General features: G+C 46.2%; 2 protein-coding genes across 6 annotated transcripts in view; both read right to left on the reverse strand.

Moving 5' to 3' along the window:
• Positions 1–530: 530 nt before the first annotated feature.
• LOC121330178 (pre-mRNA-processing factor 39-like) lies at positions 531–9,760 on the reverse strand. 2 transcript variants are annotated; one of them, XM_041276507.1, is made up of 14 exons: positions 9,607–9,760; positions 7,804–8,210; positions 7,226–7,351; positions 6,297–6,415; positions 5,640–5,807; positions 5,227–5,392; positions 4,707–4,814; positions 4,205–4,369; positions 3,748–3,874; positions 2,897–3,165; positions 2,549–2,730; positions 2,017–2,091; positions 1,184–1,304; positions 531–915 (listed from the first exon to the last, which is right to left on the reverse strand). In XM_041276507.1, the coding sequence occupies exons 1-14, from the start codon at positions 9,617–9,619 to the stop codon at positions 859–861; spliced, it is 2,103 nt and encodes a 700-aa protein (XP_041132441.1). In that variant the 5' UTR covers positions 9,620–9,760; the 3' UTR covers positions 531–858. The 2 variants fall into 2 exon arrangements, with proteins under 2 accessions (XP_041132441.1, XP_041132440.1); XM_041276506.1 differs by having other exon boundaries at positions 2,855–3,165.
• A 2,315-nt stretch (positions 9,761–12,075) lies between these two features.
• Positions 12,076–24,522, reverse strand: part of heatr4 (HEAT repeat containing 4) — a 21,266-nt gene continuing 8,819 nt past the window's right edge. For 3 of the 4 annotated variants that reach the window (XM_041275365.1, XM_041275366.1, XM_041275363.1), the window contains 13 exons: positions 24,157–24,357; positions 23,710–23,853; positions 23,368–23,556; positions 20,689–20,858; positions 20,465–20,569; positions 20,067–20,185; positions 19,717–19,930; positions 19,433–19,502; positions 18,753–18,942; positions 18,298–18,376; positions 16,230–16,395; positions 15,829–15,899; positions 12,076–12,437 (listed from right to left, as the gene is read on the reverse strand). In XM_041275365.1, the coding sequence (XP_041131299.1) occupies positions 12,231–12,437; positions 15,829–15,899; positions 16,230–16,395; positions 18,298–18,376; positions 18,753–18,942; positions 19,433–19,502; positions 19,717–19,930; positions 20,067–20,185; positions 20,465–20,569; positions 20,689–20,858; positions 23,368–23,556; positions 23,710–23,853; positions 24,157–24,357 (1,925 nt within the window). In that variant the 3' untranslated portion in view covers positions 12,076–12,230. The remainder of the gene's footprint in view (positions 12,438–15,828; positions 15,900–16,229; positions 16,396–18,297; positions 18,377–18,752; positions 18,943–19,432; positions 19,503–19,716; positions 19,931–20,066; positions 20,186–20,464; positions 20,570–20,688; positions 20,859–23,367; positions 23,557–23,709; positions 23,854–24,156; positions 24,358–24,522) is intronic. The other variant, XM_041275364.1, reaches the window with a different exon arrangement.

Consider the following 24,522-nt stretch of genomic DNA (forward strand, 5'->3'; position numbering starts at 1 on the left):
AACAGTGACTTGAAACCTGGTTCCAGGAGGCCTAGTTTGAGGCAACTTTGCTGCATCAAACCCCAAATCCCCCTTGGTGTGCCGTGCAGTGGCCTGAAACCAAGGTCCACGAAGTAGCTTTGTGTTCCCTCAGTTTATTTCATGAAATATGAATGAACTGGCAGGGGAAACAGGAGGACTACCCTAATGAAACAGCATGCTTGTCAAGAACCATTTCCAGAACTGATCTGTGGAAACCGTGCTTTATAGGGTCCTGCACAACACTGAGGATATGGATGTGCCAGGTGCCTGGACACTGCCTATACCAGCATGCTGCTTAGTGTCGAATTGTTTAAAATAAACTAAATGCACAGCACTTGGTTTGGAAAAATGCTACAGATGTTGTGTTTTGTTCACAAGAGAAAAGGGATAGAATTTGTGGAACAAATCAGTTTTTTTTTGTTTGTTTTTTTTTAGTAAGAAACAAAATTAAATCTTGAAGATAACCATCATTATTTTTATTATGAAATTAAAGAACCATCAAGTCACAGTAAAAAAAAAAAAAAAACCCAAAAACCCTCATTAACATTAATTTTGTTGAAGAAAACATGCTTAAACTTAATGGAAAACAAATGATGAAACCTACAGGCAAGCCTGGAGACAAAACAATAGATATACGAGGGATTTCAAAGTTTCTGAAATATTAACTATAGAAGCTGGTGTACAGAATAGAAAAATAACTTCATACATTTATAATTTAAGAAGCCTTGGTATACTCTCAACGCCTTTCCTGTAGTTCATATCCCTAAAGTCACATCAGTGTCTCATTACAGCTCGAAGTGAAGACAAACTGAATGCATCTGTCCTCTTGAGTTTAGATCACGTTGGAGGGGGTGGGTAGTACTGTCCGTAACCCCATGGATTCTGGTAGTTGTACTGTCGGGAGAAATGAAAAAACAAAACAAAAATGAGTTACTATTATAAATGAAAATGGCTGGATTTTCAGGTATATGTTGATCAAATCACAACAGCTTTCGTTCTTGAAAATTTGACAACTGTCAACAGTGAAACTGTTCTTTAGCTCAGAAGAAATGACTTGTATATACTTGTGCTTCAGAGCATCCACTTGCTGAATGGAAAGATCACACACACAGTAGTTTCTTCTGATAGACAGAGAGATGACAGCAAACACGCAGAGCCCCACCTGGTACCAGCTGCTGTAGTTGTATGCACTCTGATTGGCTTGCATGTCCCCTCCCATCATCTGTCCAGTTTCCACCGTGGTATCTTCTGCACGCTGCTTCTTCTCCTCCGGCTCTTGGGCACTGCGGAGGACATTACCATCAGCAACGTTCAAGACTGCGAATGGTCCATCTACACAGAATTCTCAAATACTCTAAAACAGTTCTGTCTGCGCCAAGTTTGAAAACAGTGAGATTGAAGGTACTGTTAGGCGACAGACTACCCCTGTAGGCAGTATTTAAATGACACAAACATTTAATGGCAGTTTTTCATTAATTAAAAACAGGGTCAAAAAACCGATTACCATTTCACCAGTATATAGTATATTATTTTGAGGGGAAACAGCAGCTGACACAGAAGAAACAATACTGTAGCGCTTCGGGTTGTTTGGGACAGATCAGAGAGAGGCAGGGTTGAACTGAAAGGCTCAAGCTGTTTATTTCTTTACAACAATGATTGCGAAAATAAAAGCATAAAATAAGGGAAGGGAACCATGAGTGGAAACCAATAAAAATGAGCATTTCTCCTTCTTTGACTTTAGCCTTCAACCGTTTAAACAATTACTTGCATTGCTTTGTGGGGATTGAATTCTGTTGTAATCTGTCCCCAGGTAGATTCCTTCAGTGCCAATGTTTAAGTGAATCTTAGATTTAGTCTCCGATTCGAAGGTCCGCGACCAATCTTGACATGAGCAATAGAAATAAATCTAGGATTCAATCCTGGATGTGATCGAATTTTGATCTCTATCTGCACAATCCACCCTCGGGTATTTAACAAGACTTACTCGTTACTTACCCATTTTCTGCTTTTCTTTTCAAAGAATCCTGCTTCTTGAGCAGACTTTGATGTTCATCATATGCAGTCATAAGCCTAAAAAAAAAAAAAAAAACCCAAAAAACACTTAACTCTATTGCAATATTAAGCTAGAAAAGGCTTCATGATCACATCAAGACAACAGCTCCACAACACAGGAAGGCAGAGAACAGCAAGTGTCATTTCAAACTGTGCCAAACCGCTGCATTTCCAATTCATAAAATTGGCTTAAGGTTTCACTGAAGGGTGAATAACTTTAAAAATCACACCTAAGGATTACGTTCAGCTAGTTTTATATATATATATGTATGTGTGTGTGTGTGTGTGTGTGTGTGTGTATATGTGTGTATATGTATATAGTATATATATATATATATATATATATATATAAACTCCATCCATCTCGAGTCTGAGATAAGATACAATGTACTGGATGCTCACAGATGGATTTATTAAATCAAAGTCATTCCTTTACAGCTGTTAATTCTAAATTACTAAAAAAGCAGATACATACCTGGTGACATCAAAGCCAAAGTCTTCAAGAAATTCCACCTTCCTCTGAGAAAAGGATATTCTGGTCTCCACTGGCAGGGAACTGTTCACTGCTTTATCGAAGCAGGAGAGGATGTGCTCTTCGTTTAGTTTCAGGTCACCGCTGAACTCTATTTCCAGCAGGTTAAGGTACAGCTTGGGGCTCTGAATTAGTAACAGACAACAGCAACAATGAGTGATCATATTGGCAAACCAGTTGAGGTGGTTCCATTATTTATTTATTTATTTTGTACATGCAAACCATTAACCCAAAATACAAGCCACTCACGGACTGGTTTCCAGCAGCGAGATGTGCAAGGATGCTCTTTACCTCTTCTCTCTCGATGGCCTCCAGCAGCACCTCCCTGGCTCTCTGGAAGCTCTTCTGCACTTTGAAGAGCAGGCGGGCCAGCTTGATGGAGTAGAAGGAAGACACGCTGGCCGTTTTGCCGTTCTTGATGGCTTCCCGCAGCAAGGACTCTGCCTCCTCCAGGTTTCCATGGCGCCGCTCCAGGCTCACTCTTCGTAAACGGACCATGGCCAGCCCAGGCACAGTCTCTTCAAAGGTCTTCAGGATCCCCCTCGCTTCTTCTATGTTTCCTGAGAAGCACGTAGAAGTATACATTTAATGGGAGTAGATCAGTCAAAAGTGTGCCTTCATGGACTCAAGATGCCCCACAGTTATAAGGACTCGACTCTTCCTCCAGGAATACAAGCTAGCATTGAAAATTCCACCCAAAAAAAAAAAAACCCACAGAAAACATGTGCTGCTTTTGTAACAAATAAAACCAAAAACAGGCTTTGAATAAAGTCTAAATGGTGTAATTTCATGAGACTCGGAAAAGTTCAGTTTGTTCAAGGAGTAAAGCAAGGATGGAAATAAGACTCATATTACACAGTTTCACCCATTTCAGGTTTTACTACAAGCTTGATTACCCACAGTGCATAGGTAACAAGCTCAGGTGTAAAGCCAGGAATGGATCACACTGCAATGGGAGTCTCATCTTCATCCTTGGAACAGGAACAGGTTTGTGGATCAGCTCATTTATCAGACCAGGCCAAACAAGAGGAACACTGTCCCGAACAGGAAGGTGAAACGGGCCAACAATCCGGATGTCCAGGTTTGTCCAGCATCAAGAAATACCAGGCTACCTCAAATGAAAGGAAGACAATTTAGCCTACCTTGCTGCTCTTCAAAGGCAGACCAGAGTAAATGAACCATAGGTTTCTTAGGCAGATGTATAGTGCATGCTTTCATGTAGACATGTCTTACTCCGTCAATACTGTGGTTCTCCAAGTACTTGGCATACTTTAAAAACAATAAAAGAAAAAGACAAAAACAGAAACTAAATTAAGTACAGCTCTGTTTTCAAATCCAGTCAGCAAAATACATTTACAGAACATTTTAAATTATTTTAAACCCATCAGCACCTTCATCGACCCATTAAGATTAGTTTCTGTAAGGGAGGACGAAGAGATGCAACGTAGTTGGCAAATGCAGCAGTCAAATCTGGTGGCAAGCAGACCATCCCCTAATGCAACAGATAGTCATATATCAACATTACAATTATATGGCTCAAATAAAAAAGGTACTCAGGAGATCAAAATATTTAGAAACCCGATCCAGTCGTGTAATTACCTTGACCCAGAATTCTTCATACAGGGCACAGGCAACTAGGCACCTCTCAAACAGAACAACCACACGTTCAGGGGTCCCATTCTCAATCTCAAAATCCAGGTACTCCTTCCAGTTGTTCAGCTGGGCTTTTTCCAGGGGCTTTACGTGGAAGTAAGGGCGCTTAATCTGAGCCAAAAACAAGGAGACAAATGTTTAACTAGTACAGTGGCACATTCCGATTATTCAAATGAAACCAACTGCTCGAAACAAAGCTCTCCACAGGCGAGGGTAACCAGGGTCGATCGGGCTAATTTACCATTTGAGTGAAACAAGTGAAGAAGCAGCTGCTTGGATTTGTGCAAATTGCTGCTTTTCTTACACTGTGGAGAACAGCAATCAGCTGTTTCTTTACTAGGTGTTTAAGAAATACTATCTTACAATGTGCTTGTGGTTTACAAGTATTCATATCCACAATACCGTCGTACAGCAAGAAAGTATACCCCGAACACTAGAAATAGCTTACCCCTTCCTCAAACGTCCACCGCTTGCTGACTTCATGCTCATTGTGGTTGAAAACCTCCTGCCGGGACTCAATAACTCTGTGACGCATGTTTTCTATCTCTGTGATAAGCTGCAAAGACAGGAACAAACAAGTGTCAGGATTTGAACTAAATGGTTATTATATCGAACTATCTGGTATACAGTGGCAAGACTTCTAACCCACTGCTACAGTGTCAAAACACATGCGATTAGATATTGCAAAATAGTACGTGAGCTGCAAGCTCAAAGGCTCGATAGCAAGCAAATCTGCTAATAGACAATCTAAGTGAAAACGATTAAGAGGTGCTCACTCACAAGCCCATTGAAGCTCAATGGATCTTTTGTCCAAACTTTTTTTTATCTCACTCAAAGATTGAGTCCATAAACTCTGGAGTGTGTCTTGAAGACACCATCCAGCTTTTTGAAATGGTCTCTCAAAACAGAACATAAAAACATATAAATGTGCTTACAAAAAGCGTGCTTATTGACCACATCTCCATTACCTTTGCAGGATCGGCGAGGTCCTCTATACCAGGGGGGACGTCGTCTCCCAGTGCAGCATCCTCTCCCCCATGCCCATTCACACTGGCCAGCTCTCTGCGCAGTTTGATAAATTCATCTACTGACAGGAACTGTTTTGGCAAGTTGTTCTGTATATGTTCTCTGAACCTAAAAAAAAAAAATAACACATAAAAAACACATCTGTATGATGGCATTACTGCTTTCACAGAACGTTTCATCCTACAGAAGACATACAAGTTGCATCTGTGTAGAAAACTTATTCGAGTTTTAAACCCAGACATTAAACTGCACATGATGGTCACAAAGCCTCCAATTAAAAGCTGGTGAACTAACTCTGCAGGTGCCTTCAAGAGCAAAAATGAAACAAACAGAACCAGGTCAAATTTGTGCACACCTCTGGAAGTGGTGACTGTACAGCTGTGTAGGAATCCCAAGAAGGCGATCGTAGATTGCAGTAACCTCCCTCAAGTTTCCCAGCTCCGTCTCCCAGTTGATGTATGCCTCCCAGAGTCTGTCCGAGCGGAAGTCTGTTCCTGCTGCAAGCACAGCGTGTTCGTAAGCACTGGGGAATACAAACGATGCAAATTAAATCAAACAGTTTCAGCTGCTGCTGCTCCATTCATAACCTGGAACAACTTGGACTTGCTGCCTGCCTGAACAAGCACAGGCTACATTTATACAGGTCCAGCCACATCATGCAAGGATAACTTCGCAACAGCATGTCCCAGTCTCACAACAACAACTCCTAACCACCGCAGTATAGATCCAACAGAAACACACATTGGAAATGAATAAAGAACCTCACTCAAAAAAAAATAAAATATTGCTACTTTTCCATGTATTTCAATAACTGGAAACGTAGATACACTTTCAAATTGCGATGTGCAACTGGGGGCCGAAGTACAGTCAGTACCACCCAGGAGGAAGACACAGAGGCTTTACACATTGGGACCCTGCTACTGAATAAACCAGGGCAGACTGGATGTTAATCTCAACAGGACTTCTGGAAACATTACTATTAAAAGAAAAAGCAAACCAAACACAATCTTACGATCGTAACTGGCTTTCTGTTTCTGGTTCACTGGGGTCCAACGATTCCTTCAAGAAGTTGATGTAATGAATCCAGAGGTCAACGCTGAGAGGGATCGCCTGGAGTCCTTGCCGGTAAGCCTAGAGAGAACAACACACGCCACAGGGCGCTGAACTTCAAGCAAGCACCAAGCCTCCAGTGGAGAGCCAACACTGGAAATGTATTTTTTCCGGTCAACCTTTAGAAAAAGAAACGCTAAATAATAACTTTGGAATTGTGTTTAAATAATCTGCCATTACCATTAGGTGGAGGTTGAAAAGAACATGGCAATGTTCTGTTCTCCACGGGGAGCAGAGGTCTTGAATCTTCACAGATTGGAGGGTCCAGGTTGAGGGTAAGGCTTTGGGGTACAGACCATACGGCACAGACCCATTAGAACATCCCTGACAGCGTCTGACCAAAAATGCAATAAAACGTAGCAAATATACACAACTGGCATCCACATTTTATGTAAAAAAGGTTGTATTTTGAAATGGAAATAGAAATTGCCCTGTCGTACTTGTTTAAGCTGCATGTACGGTAACGCAGTTGCTATCACTGCAAAGTTCGACAAACTGTACAGGTTAAATGCACCTGTCAACAAAGGAGAGGAAAGGTTAGCTTATATAAAAAAATAAAAAAGGCCACACAAAGGATAAAGAAAGCTGCAGCCTTTAAAAGACAGCTACTGGAAATGCCGATGAAGAAAGCAAGGAGCATGCTTGAATTCTGGTTCATTATAAAAGTGCTATAAGTAAACTTAAAAGTACAGGTATAGCTACTGAGCCTGCTTTTAATACAAGAGGCTCACACCACGCTCACAAATGTAAGGCTTATTTCTCCTTTTGCTTTGCGTCTCGTTTTCCAGTAGGTGTGTTTGAAAGTTACTTTCTCCTGAACTGACAGCTTACCTCCTCAGCTCCTTTTATGTTGCCGTGTCGCTTCTCGAGGTCAGCATATTTCTTCCAATAGCCGTAGCAGTACGGATAGCGTGAAAAGAAGGCATCAAACGCTTTCCTGGACGCCACAAGGTGATTCTGCAAACAGCATCAAAAAGGGACATTTTAGAACCTGCATTTATACTGTATATGAGCATATGATGATAACACGTTTAATGGCACACAAGTATCTGAAGGCAGTTTATGTATACTTTGAGTAATGCAAAATATATATTTTTATATGTCAGCAGGATTGCGGCTCAGAACACAGTCTATTTCCACTTTAAAGAATTCAATTTTCAGTTTTAAGTACTTGCTTATGTCCCAGGTGGCTAAACATATAAGGTCTCTGAAAAAACTAAAGCCAAAATGAAATGATTCATCTTAGCACCACTATACCATGGCCAGGTGATAGAACTTAAATCCAACAGAAATTTAAAAAAGCATGACGTTCCAGAAATTGCTACGATTTCAAAACTGGATCCCCAAAATAATAAAAAAAAAAAAACTTACCATTTTATTTTTCTTATTAATTTTCAGCAAAGACTCACCTCTTGTTCCACATACTGCAGTAGGTAGGTCCATCCGGTGAAATCCTGGGGGTTCTCTTCCACCACTTTCCAAAACTTCTCATACTCTGCAGGAAAAGGAATGTCAAAGTCTTCTGCTTCTGAGATAACTGCGGTGGCATCTCTACTGGCGTCAGGACTGGCATCTGCTTCCTCTGAAACTTCTATAGGGGAGCTTTCCAGCTCCATGTTTGCAGGACTGTCTGGTGATTTCTCAGGAGCAGACTCTTCCACCTCCGATCGGTCTTCTTGAAGGGCTGTGACTTCACAGTTCTCTGGGTTGTCTGGGTGTACCATGGTTACCGCCTCCAAGGGCTCACAATCGTCAGAGTTATCTGAATCTGGTATGGCTGTCATCGGTGCAGCTGTTTCACCTCCAACTGCCTGCCCTGAAACAGGAGACAATCTGGTTTAAAAACAAGCAAACGCAGTGCCTAAAGAGTTCACAGCTTAAAAAAAAAAAAATCAATGAGTTTGGCGTGTAAAACACATGTACTCAAAATAACAAACTGAGGAAAGGCGTTGCAAGTAATGAACTTTAAATGCTCTTTACCGGTGAGACATGTCCACAATAACGTTTGTAACAGACCTGACAAGTTTCAAAACCAGAACCTGAAATTGCCCAGTAGAATTAACACTCGAGACCAAGGCTTATTTTTATGGAACCTGCAGTGGCAAGTTTATAACGTTAATGAAATTAAACAGTAAACATAAAAAAGTAAAAACGCACGCACATTGATTTAGACTAAATCTAGCACACTTGACCGAGCCCGGTGTCCTGCCTCACTCAGTGGCTCCAGTCATTCAACTCGGCAGAAACAGCTGCAAACGTCAGCGGTGTGAAATGCCCCTGGTATTAATAGGACCATTCAGCTCTACCACCAGATTAGGACAAAATAAATGAAGCACAAACCAGACTACAGGGGAACGTTAAAGAACTACAGGCCGGGTCGCGGGTCAATTCCAGCACCTTCTCAAAATCAACTCCCAGATCCCTCGATGGAATTGGTATTTAGAAACACCATTGGTTACCGTTCACCTGCTTTAATTGAAGCCAGTTTAACTGACTAACAGTGGACTTCAGTTTCAGTAATTTGTTGCCACTGTGAGAATCTCATTAACAGGACACTGCTAATGCCAGTTCGTGAGTGTTGATTAAAAGATAACGGGAATTGAATTGATCACAAACAGAAAGTCAGCAGACCGGCAAGCTTGTATAAATGCATAGCATAAGCGATAGATTTAAATATTTTTTAATAAAAATGAAAGCGTTACTTCAATCAGTTTTGCTTATCCCAGTCTTAGCTCTACAAAAACAAAACGAAAGAGTGTCTTAATTACCGATGTAAAGCTTGAACTCACTCTTGTATAGCATGAAGTGGTGGAAGCGCTGCCCCTGCTGTGTGGTTTGCGATAATGTTTGAACACTTTGAAAGGGCAGCCCGCGCCGCCGCACGCCCGGGGAACTCGCGGAAGTTCACGAGTTAAGATCACATTTTTTCATTTCAACACATTTCCAACAGCAAGCCTACCCACAAGCGCCGACCCCGCAGCGTAAACTGGTAGAAATGCACGATTAGGGGGTTTCTTTCTTTCTTTCTTTCTTTTTTTTTTTTTTCGAAAACCAAATACCGAGGCAGCGTAAAAACAGAGGCCCAGTCCGAGCAAACCCGGCACCGAGCAGCGTGTGCAGGAGAGATATGTATATATACATGTTTTAAATTGACTTTCATTAAACAAAACAGCCCGCTTTGCGCTTCCAAAAGCACGTAAAGCGCTACTGACCTGCTGTTGCCATGTACACGTGTGTGAAGGACCTCTCCGTGTCTCGGGCCGCCTCACTGCGCAGTCTCCGCCAACAGCGCTTGCATTTCTGAACACGAAGGGCGTTGTGCGCAGGCGCGCTCCCAATCGCGACGGAAGGGGGGCGCTGTCGCGATAGAAGGCGTGCGCGCAGAATACAGTTAACCTGACAGATCTGCGCATGATCGGATCTGGCGACAATTTTCAGACAGCTTTAAAACAGACGTCTTAAGCACGTGTGACACGAAGTAGCTTAAATTGCAGCGGAAGCTGACAGTAAGTTTCCTGGTGTTTAATGGGCTTCAGCTTCAGGAAAACGGAGACGATATTCAGGGAACCTTTCTTTGTTGAAACAATTTGTAATGGAGGTTTTCCAGAAATCTCCCTAGTGTGCAGAGTTCAAGGAACACAATCTAAACTTCCTTGATCTGTGCGGCTTGTCACCGACTAGATGCTTCAGCAGTTGCCTTGTGTTACATTGCATTTCAATGTATATTAACGAGACATTATGAAAGCATTTATTTTTCATGCCTAGTTTTAGCTCAACGTTCTTGCAAGTCTCTATTTTTGTATTCCAGGGAGTGAGCTTGATATGGTAGTAGGAAGAATTGGCTTCTGCTGAATATGAATGTTTGCAGAACGAGGTGCAATATATTTTTATTTAATAAAACTCTTAGATTTGGGTACCCTGACGATTCATTTCTGGAGGGGGTACAGCAGCCCTTATCTCTGCTCCTCTTTAACTGTTTGTTTCAGATTGGATCCTGGGGTGTACTGCAGTCAGTTTTTTTCAGTAGATATTGTAGTATGAAGACTGGATCACCTGTGTTTTAGAAAAAGGTTCTAGGGGAGGTGTTGTGTGCATGCAGAACATGAGCTGTGTAACTGGACCTCGCCGCACACACACACACACAGATCACAACCCAGCAGGGACACACACACACATTGAGATCACAACCCAGCAGAGACACACACACACACATTGAGATCACAACCCAGCAGGGACACACACACACATTGAGATCACAACCCAGCAGGGACACACACACACATTGAGATCACAACCCAGCAGGGACACACACACACATTGAGATCACAACCCAGCAGGGACACACACACACATTGAGATCACAACCCAGCAGGGACACACACACACATTGAGATCACAACCCAGCAGGGACACACACACACATTGAGATCACAACCCAGCAGGGAGACACACACACACACATTGAGATCACAACCCAGCAGGGACACACACACACACTGAGATCACAACCCAGCAGGGACACACACACACATTGAGATCACAACCCAGCAGGGACACACACACACATTGAGATCACAACCCAGCAGGGACACACACACACACTGAGATCACAACCCAGCAGGGACACACACACACACATTGAGATCACAACCCAGCAGGGACACACACACACATTGAGATCACAACCTAGCAGGGACACTCACACACACTGAGATCACAACCCAGCAGGGACACACATTGAGATCACAACCCAGCAGGGACACACACACACACTGAGATCACAACCCAGCAGGGACACACACACACATTGAGATCACAACCCAGCAGGGACACACACACACATTGAGATCACAACCCAGCAGGGACACACACACACACATTGAGATCACAACCCAGCAGGGACACACACACACATTGAGATCACAACCCAGCAGGGACACACACACACATTGAGATCACAACTCAGCAGGGACACACACACACACTGAGATCACAACCCAGCAGGGACACACACACACACATTGAGATCACAACCCAGCAGGGACACACACACACACTGAGATCACAACCCAGCAGGGACACACACACACAGATCACAACCCAGCAGGGACACACACACACATTGAGATCACAACCCAGCAGGGACACACACACACATTGAGATCACAACTCAGCAGAGACACACACACACACATTGAGATCACAGCCCAGCAGAGACACACACACACATTGAGATCACAACCCAGCAGGGACACACACACACATTGAGATCACAACTCAGCAGGGACACACACACACATTGAGATCACAACCCAGCAGGGACACACACACACATTGAGATCACAACCCAGCAGGGACACACACACACACTGAGATCACAACCCAGCAGGGACACACACACACACACACGCGGTGAGAAGCTGCTGAAGTGGTATCATTTTAAAGCATGTTTCAAGGGTTTTCCAACAGAATGTAAATTGGGATAGACCTGTGCTGTGAGAGATCAAACAACCCCCCACTTTGCCCAGTTAAAATGTAATGACCCTTTTTATCACAATACCTGACTGCTTGCAGGAAAAAAAAAACAAAAAAACTAGCTTGCAGATTCATGAACCCGAATGTAAAAGGAGTTATTCATCCAGTGCATGGCTGAACATTTCTTTAAAAAAAAAAAGGTTTTAAATATATTTATTTACCAATTGCTTGGATACAGTAACCACCTTCCATTATAAAAGCGATGATATAGTGTGTATATAGATAGTTTCTGTTACAAATTACAAAAGATTGAGCCTCCTGGAAATGCAGTTTATCTGGGGGGTGGGGGTAGGGACAGCCTTTATATAACCTGCTCCTGTCCGTGCGATAATGAGACAGCGCTGCCATTGAGTGGCTGATGATGTGACTGCCCGCAGGCTCTGACGGATTTTGCATGTCCTCTTGTGATTGGTCGCTGTGGCTTCGCCTCATCCTCAGTGTCATGTGTTAAGAGCGCTGGTGTGCGCGGCGTGGCTGTGCCGGATGACCTGAAAGAGTCTGAAAGAGACTGAAAGGACAGGGGGAGTTAGACAGGAGCTGAACCACAACCGTGAACCGAAGAAGGTGCAGTAATACTGAAAGAAACTTGAGTTCCCACTCCTGGGAAAGCAGGTGTCACGTGTGTCCTCACCACCCCCTCCCAAAAATGAAATGCCATTGCTAGGGCTGTTTTTGTGTTCTTTTACCCTGAACCAAATATGTATGAAAACCCCAATCCACTGCAGTCTCTGTGTATAGTGTTGGTGATGCAGGTGTGCTGTAGCTCTGCTTACCTGACTCTCTGTATAGTGTTGGTGATGCAGGTGTGCTGGAGCTCTGCTTACCTGACTCTCTGTGTATAGTGTTGGTGATGCAGGTGTGCTGTAGCTCTGCTTACCTGACTCTCTGTGTATAGTGTTGGTGATGCAGGTGTGCTGGAGCTCTGCTTACCTGACTCTCTGTGTATAGTGTTGGTGATGCAGGTGTGCTGTAGCTCTGCTTACCTGACTCTCTGTGTATAGTGTTGGTGATGCAGGTGTGCTGGAGCTCTGCTTACCTGACTCTCTGTGTATAGTGTTGGTGATGCAGGTGTGCTGGAGCTCTGCTTACCTGACTCTCTGTGTATAGTGTTGGTGATGCAGGTGTGCTGTAGCTGTGCTTACCTGACTCTCTGTGTATAGTGTTGGTGATGCAGGTGTGCTGGAGCTCTGCTTACCTGACTCTCTGTGTATAGTGTTGGTGATGCAGGTGTGCTGGAGCTCTGCTTACCTGACTCTCTGTGTATAGTGTTGGTGATGCAGGTGTGCTGGAGCTCTGCTAACCTGACTCTCTGTGTATAGTGTTGGTGATGCAGGTGTGCTGTAGCTCTGCTTACCTGACTCTCTGTGTATAGTGTTGGTGATGCAGGTGTGCTGGAGCTCTGCTTACCTGACTCTCTGTGTATAGTGTTGGTGATGCAGGTGTGCTGTAGCTCTGCTTACCTGACTCTCTGTGTATAGTGTTGGTGATGCAGGTGTGCTGGAGCTCTGCTTACCTGACTCTCTGTGTATAGTGTTGGTGATGCAGGTGTGCTGGAGCTCTGCTTACCTGACTCTCTGTGTATAGTGTTGGTGATGCAGGTGTGCTGGAGCTCTGCTTACCTGACTCTCTGTGTATAGTGTTGGTGATGCAGGTGTGCTGTAGCTCTGCTTACCTGACTCTCTGTGTATAGTGTTGGTGATGCAGGTGTGCTGGAGCTCTGCTTACCTGACTCTCTGTGTATAGTGTTGGTGATGCAGGTGTGCTGGAGCTCTGCTTACCTGACCTGACTCTCTGTGTATAGTGTTGGTGATGCAGGTGTGCTGGAGCTCTGCTTACCTGACTCTCTGTGTATAGTGTTGGTGATGCAGGTGTGCTGGAGCTCTGCTTACCTGACTCTCTGTGTATAGTGTTGGTGATGCAGGTGTGCTGGAGCTCTGCTTACCTGACTCTCTGTGTATAGTGTTGGTGATGCAGGTGTGCTGGAGCTCTGCTTACCTGACTCTCTGTGTATAGTGTTGGTGATGCAGGTGTGCTGGAGCTCTGCTTACCTGACTCTCTGTGTATAGTGTTGGTGATGCAGGTGTGCTGGAGCTCTGCTTACCTGACTCTCTGTGTATAGTGTTGGTGATGCAGGTGTGCTGGAGCTCTGCTTACCTGACTCTCTGTGTATAGTGTTGGTGATGCAGGTGTGCTGGAGCTCTGCTTACCTGACTCTCTGTGTATAGTGTTGGTGATGCAGGTGTGCTGGAGCTCTGCTTACCTGACTCTCTGTGTATAGTGTTGGTGATGCAGGTGTGCTGGAGCTCTGCTTACCTGACTCTCTGTGTATAGTGTTGGTGATGCAGGTGTGCTGTAGCTGTGCTTACCTGACTCTCTGTGTATAGTGTTGGTGATGCAGGTGTGCTGGAGCTCTGCTTACCTGACTCTCTGTGTATAGTGTTGGTGATGCAGGTGTGCTGTAGCTCTGGTTACCTGACTCTCTGTGTATAGTGTTGGTGATGCAGGTGTGCTGGAGCTCTGCTTACCTGACTCTCTGTATAGTGTTGGTGATGCAGGTGTGCTGTAGCTCTGCTTACCTGACTCTCTGTGTATAGTGTTGGTGATGCAGGTGTGCTGGAGCTCTGCTTACCTGACTCTCTGTGTATAGTGTTGGTGATGCAGGTGTGCTGGAGCTCTGCTTACCTGACTCTCTGTGTATAGTGTTGGTGATGCAGGTGTGCTGGAGCTCTGCTTACCTGACTCTCTGTGTATAGTGTTGGTGATGCAGGTGTGCTGGAGCTCTGCTTACCTGACTCTCTGTGTATAGTGTTGGTGATGCAGGTGTGCTGTAGCTCTGCTTACCTGACTCTCTGTGTATAGTGTTGGTGATGCAGGTGTGCTGGAGCTCTGCTTACCTGACTCTCTGTATAGTGTTGGTGATGCAGGTGTGCTGTAGCTCTGGTTACCTGACTCTCTGTGTATAGTGTTGGTGATGCAGGTGTGCTGGAGCTCTGCTTACCTGACTCTCTGTGTATAGTGTTGGTGATGCAGGTGTGCTGGAGCTCTGCTTACCTGACTCTCTGTGTATAGTGTTGGTGATGCAGGTGTGCTGTAGCTCTGCTTACCTGACTCTCTGTGTATAGTGTTGGTGATGCAGGTGTGCTGGAGCTCTGCTTACCTGACTCTCTGTGTATAGTGTTGGTGATGCAGGTGTGCTGGAGCTCTGCTTACCTGACTCTCTGTGTATAGTGTTGGTGATGCAGGTGTGCTGTAGCTCTGCTTACCTGACTCTCTGTGTATAGTGTTGGTGATGCAGGTGTGCTGGAGCTCTGCTTACCTGACTCTCTGTGTATAGTGTTGGTGATGCAGGTGTGCTGGAGCTCTGCTTACCTGACTCTCTGTGTATAGTGTTGGTGATGCAGGTGTGCTGGAGCTCTGCTTACCTGACTCTCTGTGTATAGTGTTGGTGATGCAGGTGTGCTGGAGCTCTGCTTACCTGACTCTCTGTGTATAGTGTTGGTGATGCAGGTGTGCTGGAGCTCTGCTTACCTGACTCTCTGTGTATAGTGTTGGTGATGCAGGTGTGCTGGAGCTCTGCTTACCTGACACTCTGTGTATAGTGTTGGTGATGCAGGTGTGCTGGAGCGCTGCTTACCTGACTCTCTGTGTATAGTGTTGGTGATGCAGGTGTGCTGTAGCTCTGCTTACCTGACTCTCTGTGTATAGTGTTGGTGATGCAGGTGTGCTGGAGCTCTGCTTACCTGACTCTCTGTGTATAGTGTTGGTGATGCAGGTGTGCTGTAGCTCTGCTTACCTGACTCTCTGTGTATAGTGTTGGTGATGCAGGTGTGCTGGAGCTCTGCTTACCTGACTCTCTGTGCATAGTGTTGGTGATGCAGGTGTGCTGTAGCTCTGCTTACCTGACTCTCTGTGTCGTACAACGCCAGCTCCGACTCCGGCTGCAGGGGTGCAGAGTTGGGTGCTCTGTGGGCTGGGAAAGAATTACAACACTTGTATTATATCTGGCAATGTCATAGAAGTCATTTTATTTATTGTATTTGATCCTGTCTTAATTATACAAGGGATAATAAAGAATAACACATTTTAGAGCAGCACATACCGGTAAATAAATACATGTAAATGTCCTAAAACAATTTTAAAGATTCACAGTAATTGCAGAGTAAACTGGGTTGTGTTTTAAAAGTTCTTCAATTCTACAAACACTAAATCATAATCAGTAAATTTGTGACTCTTGAAACTAAATAATCTGGAATGTTAATCCACCCCTCCTACAAGAACTCCAGCCCACCCCACCGCTCACCTGGGAAGCATTCCCCCAGTAGCCTGGCTATGTCTCTGGGATCGTCCGACAGGCCTGGCTGAGTGCGCAGGTCGATTCGTAATGCCTTCTGTACCAGTGTGTCCTCTAACTCCTCCAGCCTCAGCACCTTCTGAGTGATGATGCGCTTACTGCACAGCTTGTGGACCTGCGAGGGTTAATACACAGTCCCCATTAAACACAGTGTCAGCTCCAACCACTAGAAAATAGACACTCCCAGTCTCTCCACTCTAACCACTAGACAATAGACACTCCCAGTCTCTCAGCTCTAACCACTAGACACTCCCAGTCTCTCCACTCTAACCACTAGACAATAGACACTGCCAGTCTCTCCGCTCTAACCACTAGACAATAGACACTGCCAGTCTCTCCGCTCTAACCACTAGACAATAGACACTGCCAGTCTCTCCGCTCTAACCACTAGACAATAGACACTCCCAGTCTCTCAGCTCTAACCACTAGACAATAGACACTCCCAGTCTCTCAGCTCTAACCACTAGACACTCCCAGTCTCTCCACTCTAACCACTAGACAATAGACACTCCCAGTCTCTCAGCTCTAACCACTAGACACTCCCAGTCTCTCCACTCTAACCACTAGACAATAGACACTGCCAGTCTCTCAGCTCTAACCACTAGACAATAGACACTCCCAGTCTCTCAGCTCTAACCACTAGACAATAGACACTCCCAGTCTCTCAGCTCTAACCACTAGACAATAGACACTCCCAGTCTCTCAGCTCTAACCACTAGACACTCCCAGTCTCTCAGCTCTAACCACTAGACATAGACCTCCCAGTCTCTCAGCTCTAACCACTAGACACTCCCAGTCTCTCAGCTCTAACCACTAGACAATAGACACTGCCAGTCTCTCAGCTCTAACCACTAGACACTCCCAGTCTCTCAGCTCTAACCACTAGACAATAGACTGCCAGTCTCTCAGCTCTAACCACTAGACAATAGACACTCCCAGTCTCTCAGCTCTAACCACTAGACAATAGACACTCCCAGTCTCTCAGCTCTAACCACTAGACAATAGACACTCCCAGTCTCTCAGCTCTAACCACTAGACAATAGACACTGCCAGTCTCTCAGCTCTAACCACTAGACACTCCCAGTCTCTCAGCTCTAACCACTAGACAATAGACACTCCCAGTCTCTCAGCTCTAACCACTAGACAATAGACACTGCCAGTCTCTCAGCTCTAACCACTAGACTAGACACTGCCAGTCTCTCAGCTCTAACCACTAGACAATAGACACTCCCAGTCTCTCTCAGCTCTAACCACTAGACAATAGACACTGCCAGTCTCTCAGCTCTAACCACTAGACAATAGACACTCCCAGTCTCTCAGCTCTAACCACTAGACACTCCCAGTCTCTCAGCTCTAACCACACAATAGACACTCCCAGTCTCTCAGCTCTAACCACTAGACAATCACACTCCCAGTCTCTCAGCTCTAACCACTAGACACTCCCAGTCTCTCCACTCTAACCACTAGACAATAGACACTCCCAGTCTCTCAGCTCTAACCACTAGACACTCCCAGTCTCTCAGCTCTAACCACTAGACAATAGACACTCCCAGTCTCTCAGCTCTAACCACTAGACAATAGACACTCCCTCAGCTCTAACCACTAACCAATAGACACTCCCAGTCTCTCAGCTATAACCACTAGACAATAGACACTCCCAGTCTCTCAGCTCTAACCACTAGACACTCCCAGTCTCTCCACTCTAACCACTAGACAATAGACACTCCCAGTCTCTCAGCTCTAACCACTAGACAATAGACACTCCCAGTCTCTCAGCTCTAACCACTAGACAATAGACACTCCCAGTCTCTCAGCTCTAACCACTAGAGTCTCTCAGCTCTAACACTAGAGCACACTGCCTCCTCCCAGTCTCTCAGCTCTAACCACTAGACAACATTACTTCACCCAATCCCTCAACTGTACCCACTAAAGCAGTAAGAATGTCCATGATTTCTGTAGTAAAAGTCCTATGTGTTCTCTGCTGATTGAGGTTGGTCTCAGTGCATTGAGTTGCTACCTGCTGTTTGACTTTGTGGACCAAGTTTTTGCCCCCCTCTTGGCTGAAGCCGAGTTTCGCCTGGATTTCAGCGACTTTCCTAAAACATCACAGAAAAGACTATTACTCACTGCAATGTCGTCTAATATCTGCTACAGAATTCAAAATGTTTGTTACCTAATTTATTACGTTTTTGTGTGTGTGTCGAAAAACACACTGAAGAGTAAGAGGGTGATTTACAGGCTTTATTTCATTAGCTATGAACAGTGACACACTTTAAGGTACATGGGGGTGTGCGTCCCACAAATGCAATGATGCCAACTTTCTTATTGTTCCAATGAGGTGCACAAAACAGGGTTTAAAAGTCATCAGGTTCTGGTCATCCAACTTGTCAGTTTCCTTCTGGTGATGCTTGAGTCACTCTCAAATGTATTGTGTACCTTAAGGGGTTAATGAAATTAAGCCTGCACACCCACCTCCTGACCAGCAGGTGGGGCTCTAGGCTGAGCCGATCTAGGAGCAGGTCCTGTAGGTCGGACCCGGTCAGTCTGAGTGCTATGATGGCATCTCCCGCAGCGAAGCGGACCACGGGCTCCTCCTCGTGGTGCAGCGCCCACAGCAGCATCTCACGCAGGGCGGGGGTGACATGGCTAGTCTGCCCCAGGGCTAACCCACAGCGGCCGAAGAACACACAAGGAATCTTTCAGTAACTACCCTTTAAACGTTTCTCATAGCACAAGCACAGCAACGTGCAATAAAGCACAGAGAAAGCATTGTAAAGAATAGCGAAGTATGGTAAAGTATATCAATAAACAAGGAAAAGTAGATAAAATGATGGTAAATGCACAGTATAACAATGGGAAAAGATGCAAAAATACAGCAGTAAGCTTTCATAAGGGTACGTATTAGGAACCTAGAATGAACTACAAGCAAAGAAGAAAGGCATCAGTGCCTCGTACTACAAGCTTCAGAGCTCACAGTAACCCAGGAACAACCAATGAAAAAATATCGCCCTGTGTGAGGCACCCAGTCTATCCTACAGCAACTCAGAGCTCCCAGTCCCAGGAACAAGCCATCAGCACCACACACTACAGACTGTAGCACGCACAGTGCAACCCACAGTGACCCAGACAAATGAGACCCCGAGAGTGCGTACCGTGAATGGCACTGGCTTTGATCTCCTTGACAGGCTCATTCTGCATCACACGAAGCAGTTGGTTGAAAACCTGAACCAGGGAGAGAGGAACAAAGAGCTTTTCTTGTTGCAGCATCATTATTGCAGTATAATACATGGACAGGGGCTCTCGAGTGGCGGGGGGGGGGGGGGGGGGGGGCGCACAATTTCGCACAATTTCTAAATTCAGTGCTGTGGAGTGTCTACTAGCTTCTCATTTCTGCTGGGTATCCCTGTCCAGACCAGTGTTTCCAGCGTGCGCTCACCAGCTCGTCTGGAATGCGCATCATGGCGGCCGTGAGACAGGCCTGTTGGCGCACGGCCACAAACTCATTGTTGAAGCAGCTTAGAAACGCGGGGAGCAGCTTGGCTGTCATGATGCCCAGCTGGGCCAAGAGAGACAGTGCCACTACACGCCAGCAGGGGGAGTCCTCGCACAGCTTCAACCTGGAACACAGACACACACGTGCAAGCACAACACTGAAAAACACTGTTATAAAACACAGACCCAAACAGTTTGAAAAGTCAAACTTTAAAGTAACATTTAGCTAAATTATGAAGGATTGAACTGAAAATTGAGTGCATATTATACTTTGGCCCCTGCCCCCTCGCTCACCTCAGTTCATCATGCACCTCCTTGCCCAGCCCCATCCTGCCCAGTGTCTGTGCTGCAGCCTGGCGCACTTTACTGTGCCAGTCATTCCACATGAGGAAGGTCAGCTTGTTAGCCAGGTCCTAAACACAGAGCACAACAGACACATGCACAGGCTATTCAATACACACAAACACAAAGGCTATTCAATACACACAAACACATACTCACAGACAGCACAGCACAGAGGATACTGAACACACAGGATCCTGATTACCACACACACACACACACATACACACACACACACACACACACACACACACACACACACACACACACACACACACACACACACACACACACACACACACACACACACACACACACACTGAGGCGCTGAACCTCAGTCCGGCTGGTACCTTATTAAAGGAGCTCTTCAGACGAGCCAGGGTGTGGCAGGACAGGGTCCGCTCCCTCCAGTTCCTGCTGTTCAGTTTCTCTACCAGCAGGGAACGCACCACAGTCTGTGAGAGAGAGAGATGAGAGGAGGGGAGTAAAGCAGACTCAGACCAACTAGTTTTCCATATTATTAGGCATCAGGACTGGCCTGAGAGAATGGCAGGAATGTTCATACACAACGCACCGTGGTGTTGCTAAGACTGACCAGCAGGGCAGTAGCCTGCTCCTTGTCTCCCTCCACGTCTGTATCGAAGAGCTGGGAAATGAGCCTCTGCACCACCACTGCACTCCCCTCCCCGTCCAGGGCCAGACATTGAGCTGCTGCCCAGCTGTCTGCATCCCGACCCAGGGCACCTGAGCAGCACAGACCAGTGTCACATGGAGCTCCGCAAGAGAGACGGGATCACAAAGCATCCCAGCCACACACTGTCACACTGCATCACACTCACACACTACAACACACACACTGCATCACACTCACACTGTAACACACACACACACTGCATCACACTCACACTGTAACACATCCACACTACATCACACTCACACTGCAGCACACTCACACACAGCCACACTCACACTGCAACACTCACACACTGCATCACACACACACTGCATCACACTCACACTGCAACACACTCACACTGCATCACACTCACACTGCAACACACTCACACTGCACACACTCACACACTGCAACACACACACTGCATCACACTCACACTGTAACACACACACACTGCATCACACTCACACTGTAACACTGCACACTAACACACTGCATCACTCACACACTCACACTCACACTGTAACACAACACACACTGCATCACACTCACACTACAACACACTCACACTGCATCACACACTCACACACACTGCACACACTGCATCACTCACACTGCATCACACTCACACTGCAACACACTCACACTGCAACACACTCACACTGCATCACACTCACACTGCATCACACTCACACTGCATCACACTCACACACTGCAACACACACACTGCATCACACTCACACTGTAACACACACACACACTGCATCACACTCACACTGCAACACACTCACACTGCAACACACTCACACTGCAACACACTCACACACAGCAACACACACACACTGCATCACACTCACACTGTAACACACACACACTGCATCACACTCACACTGCAACACACTCACACTGCAACACACTCACACTGCACTCTCACACACTGCAACACACTCACACTCATCACACTCACACTGCACACACACTCACACTGCAACACACTCACACACTGCAACACACTCACACTCACACTGCATCACACTCACACACTGACACACACACTGCATCACACTCACACTCAACACTCACACTGCATCACACACACACTGCAGCACACTCACACTGCATCACACTCACACCGCACTCACACTCACACTGCAACACACTCACACACTGCATCACACTCACACTGCAACACACTCACACTGCAACACACTCACACTGCATCACTCACACTGCAACACACTCACACTGCAACACACTCACACTGCATCACACTCACACTGCAACACTCTCACACTGCATCACACTCACACTGCATCACACTCACACTGCATCACTCACACTGCATCACACTCACACTGCAACACACTCACACTGCAACACACTCTCACACTGCATCACTCACACTGCATCACACTCACACTGCATCACACTCACACTGCATCACACTCACACTGCATCACTCTCACACTGCACACTGCACACTCTCACACTGCAACACATCCACACTGCATCACACTCACACTGCATCACACTCTCACACTGCATCACACTCACACTGCAACACACTCACACACACTCACACTGCATCACTCACACTGCATCACACTCACACTGTAACACATCCACACTACATCACACTCACACTGCAGCACACTCACACTGCATCACACTCACACTGCAACACACTCACACTGCAACACACTCACACTGCATCACTCACACTCATCACACTACACACACACTCACACTACATCACACTCACACTGCAGCACACTCAACACACTGCATCACACTCACACTGCATCACACTCACACTGCACACTCACACACTCACACACTGCATCACACTCACACTGTAACACATCCACACTACATCACACTCACACACACTCACACTGCATCACACTCACACTGTAACACATCCACACTACATCACACTCACACTGCAGCACACTCTCACACTGCAACACACTCACACACTGCATCACACTCACACTGCATCACACTCACACTGCAACACACTCACACTGCATCACACTCACACTGCATCACACTCACACTGCACACACACTCTCACACTACATCACACTCACACTGCATCACACTCACACTGCAGCACACTCACACACTGCATCACTCACACTGCATCACACTCACACTCACACAACACACACACTCACACTGCAACACACTCACACTGCATCACACTCACACTGCATCACACTCACACTACATCACACTCACACTGCATCACACTCACACTGCACACACTCACACACATCACACTCACACTGCATCACACTCACACTGTAACACATCCACACTACATCACACTCACACTGCAGCACACTCTCACACTGCATCACTCACACTGCATCACACTCACACTGTAACACATCCACACTACATCACACTCACACTGCATCACACTCACACTGCAACACACTCTCACACTGCATCACTCACACTGCATCACACTCACACTGTAACACATCCACACTACATCACACTCACACTGCATCACACTCACACTGCAACACACTCTCACACTGCATCTCTCTCTCTCTGCTTGCTTACAGTCTGACAGCGCCCCCTGCAATATCTCCCTGGCCATGGTGCTACCGGACCCTATGGCATACTGGCACAGAGCGGCTGCAAAGCGGACACGGTCGCTGGGGTCGGTGAGGGCAGACCTCAGCAGGGGCTGCAGCTCCTCTGGGACAGGCTGCACATCCGTGGTCATGGCCTGGGCACAGCCATTCAGTGCTGCCAAGGAAGCAGGAGACATAGCCCAGAGGGCATTATGATCAGAGTCACAGTCACATTGGAGCCTATCAGTAGCAACACTGCAAGTAGAAATCTTTTGAGAGAGTGTATTATCATAATCCAATTCTAAACATACTGGGCCATATGACTTACCTTCCTTGGAGGGATTTAGTTCAGGACTGGGTCGGTTGACCGCTCCCGATGCGCAGGTTGCTATGGCGATGACCCGGACATGGCAGTGCATGTCAGTCAGGTCCTTCTTCAGCCCCTCCACTGTCACATCCTGCCAGCGTGTCACTGCAGAGATAACACAATGCAAAGCGCACTACACAATACACAATGCAATGCACAATGCACAACCTCACAACACAAACACACAATGCACAACCTCACAACATAAACACACAATACACAACACAATACACAACAAACACATAATACACAACACAAATACACAATACACAACACAATGCACAACCTCACAACCTCACAAACACACACTCATAACATAGAAACACAGGCTCTCCTCTAGAGAGAAACAGAGGAGGAGGGGGCAGGGAGACAGGGAGAGAGAGGTCTGTGTATCTGTGTGCTCCTCACTGTGCTTCCAGGCTTTCCTCCACTCATCCACAGTGTACCGCCATGCCGTTAGCTCCTGCAGGGGGCGGTGTGGGGTCCGGGGATGGACGGGTCTTGTGTCCGGCCAGCTTGGGTTCGGGGGTCTCAGCCCAGTTTCTGAGAAGTCAGCTGGGCTAGGCAGCGCCAGCCACCTCCTCCCTCCTTTCACTGGCCTCAGCAGAACTGGGGGGGAGACAGTGATCTGGGTGAGTGTTTGAGAGGGTGTGTGTCTGAGTGTCAGTTTGAGTGTCGGTGAATCTGTATCGGTGTATGTCTGTGTGTCTGGGAAGTCTCTGTCTGACCAGTAGGGGTCGCTGTCTGAACTCTCCCCAGCCGGTTTTCCTCCCT

The sequence above is a fragment of the Polyodon spathula genome, chromosome 17 (assembly GCF_017654505.1).
Source record: "Polyodon spathula isolate WHYD16114869_AA chromosome 17, ASM1765450v1, whole genome shotgun sequence".
NCBI lineage: Eukaryota > Metazoa > Chordata > Actinopteri > Acipenseriformes > Polyodontidae > Polyodon > Polyodon spathula.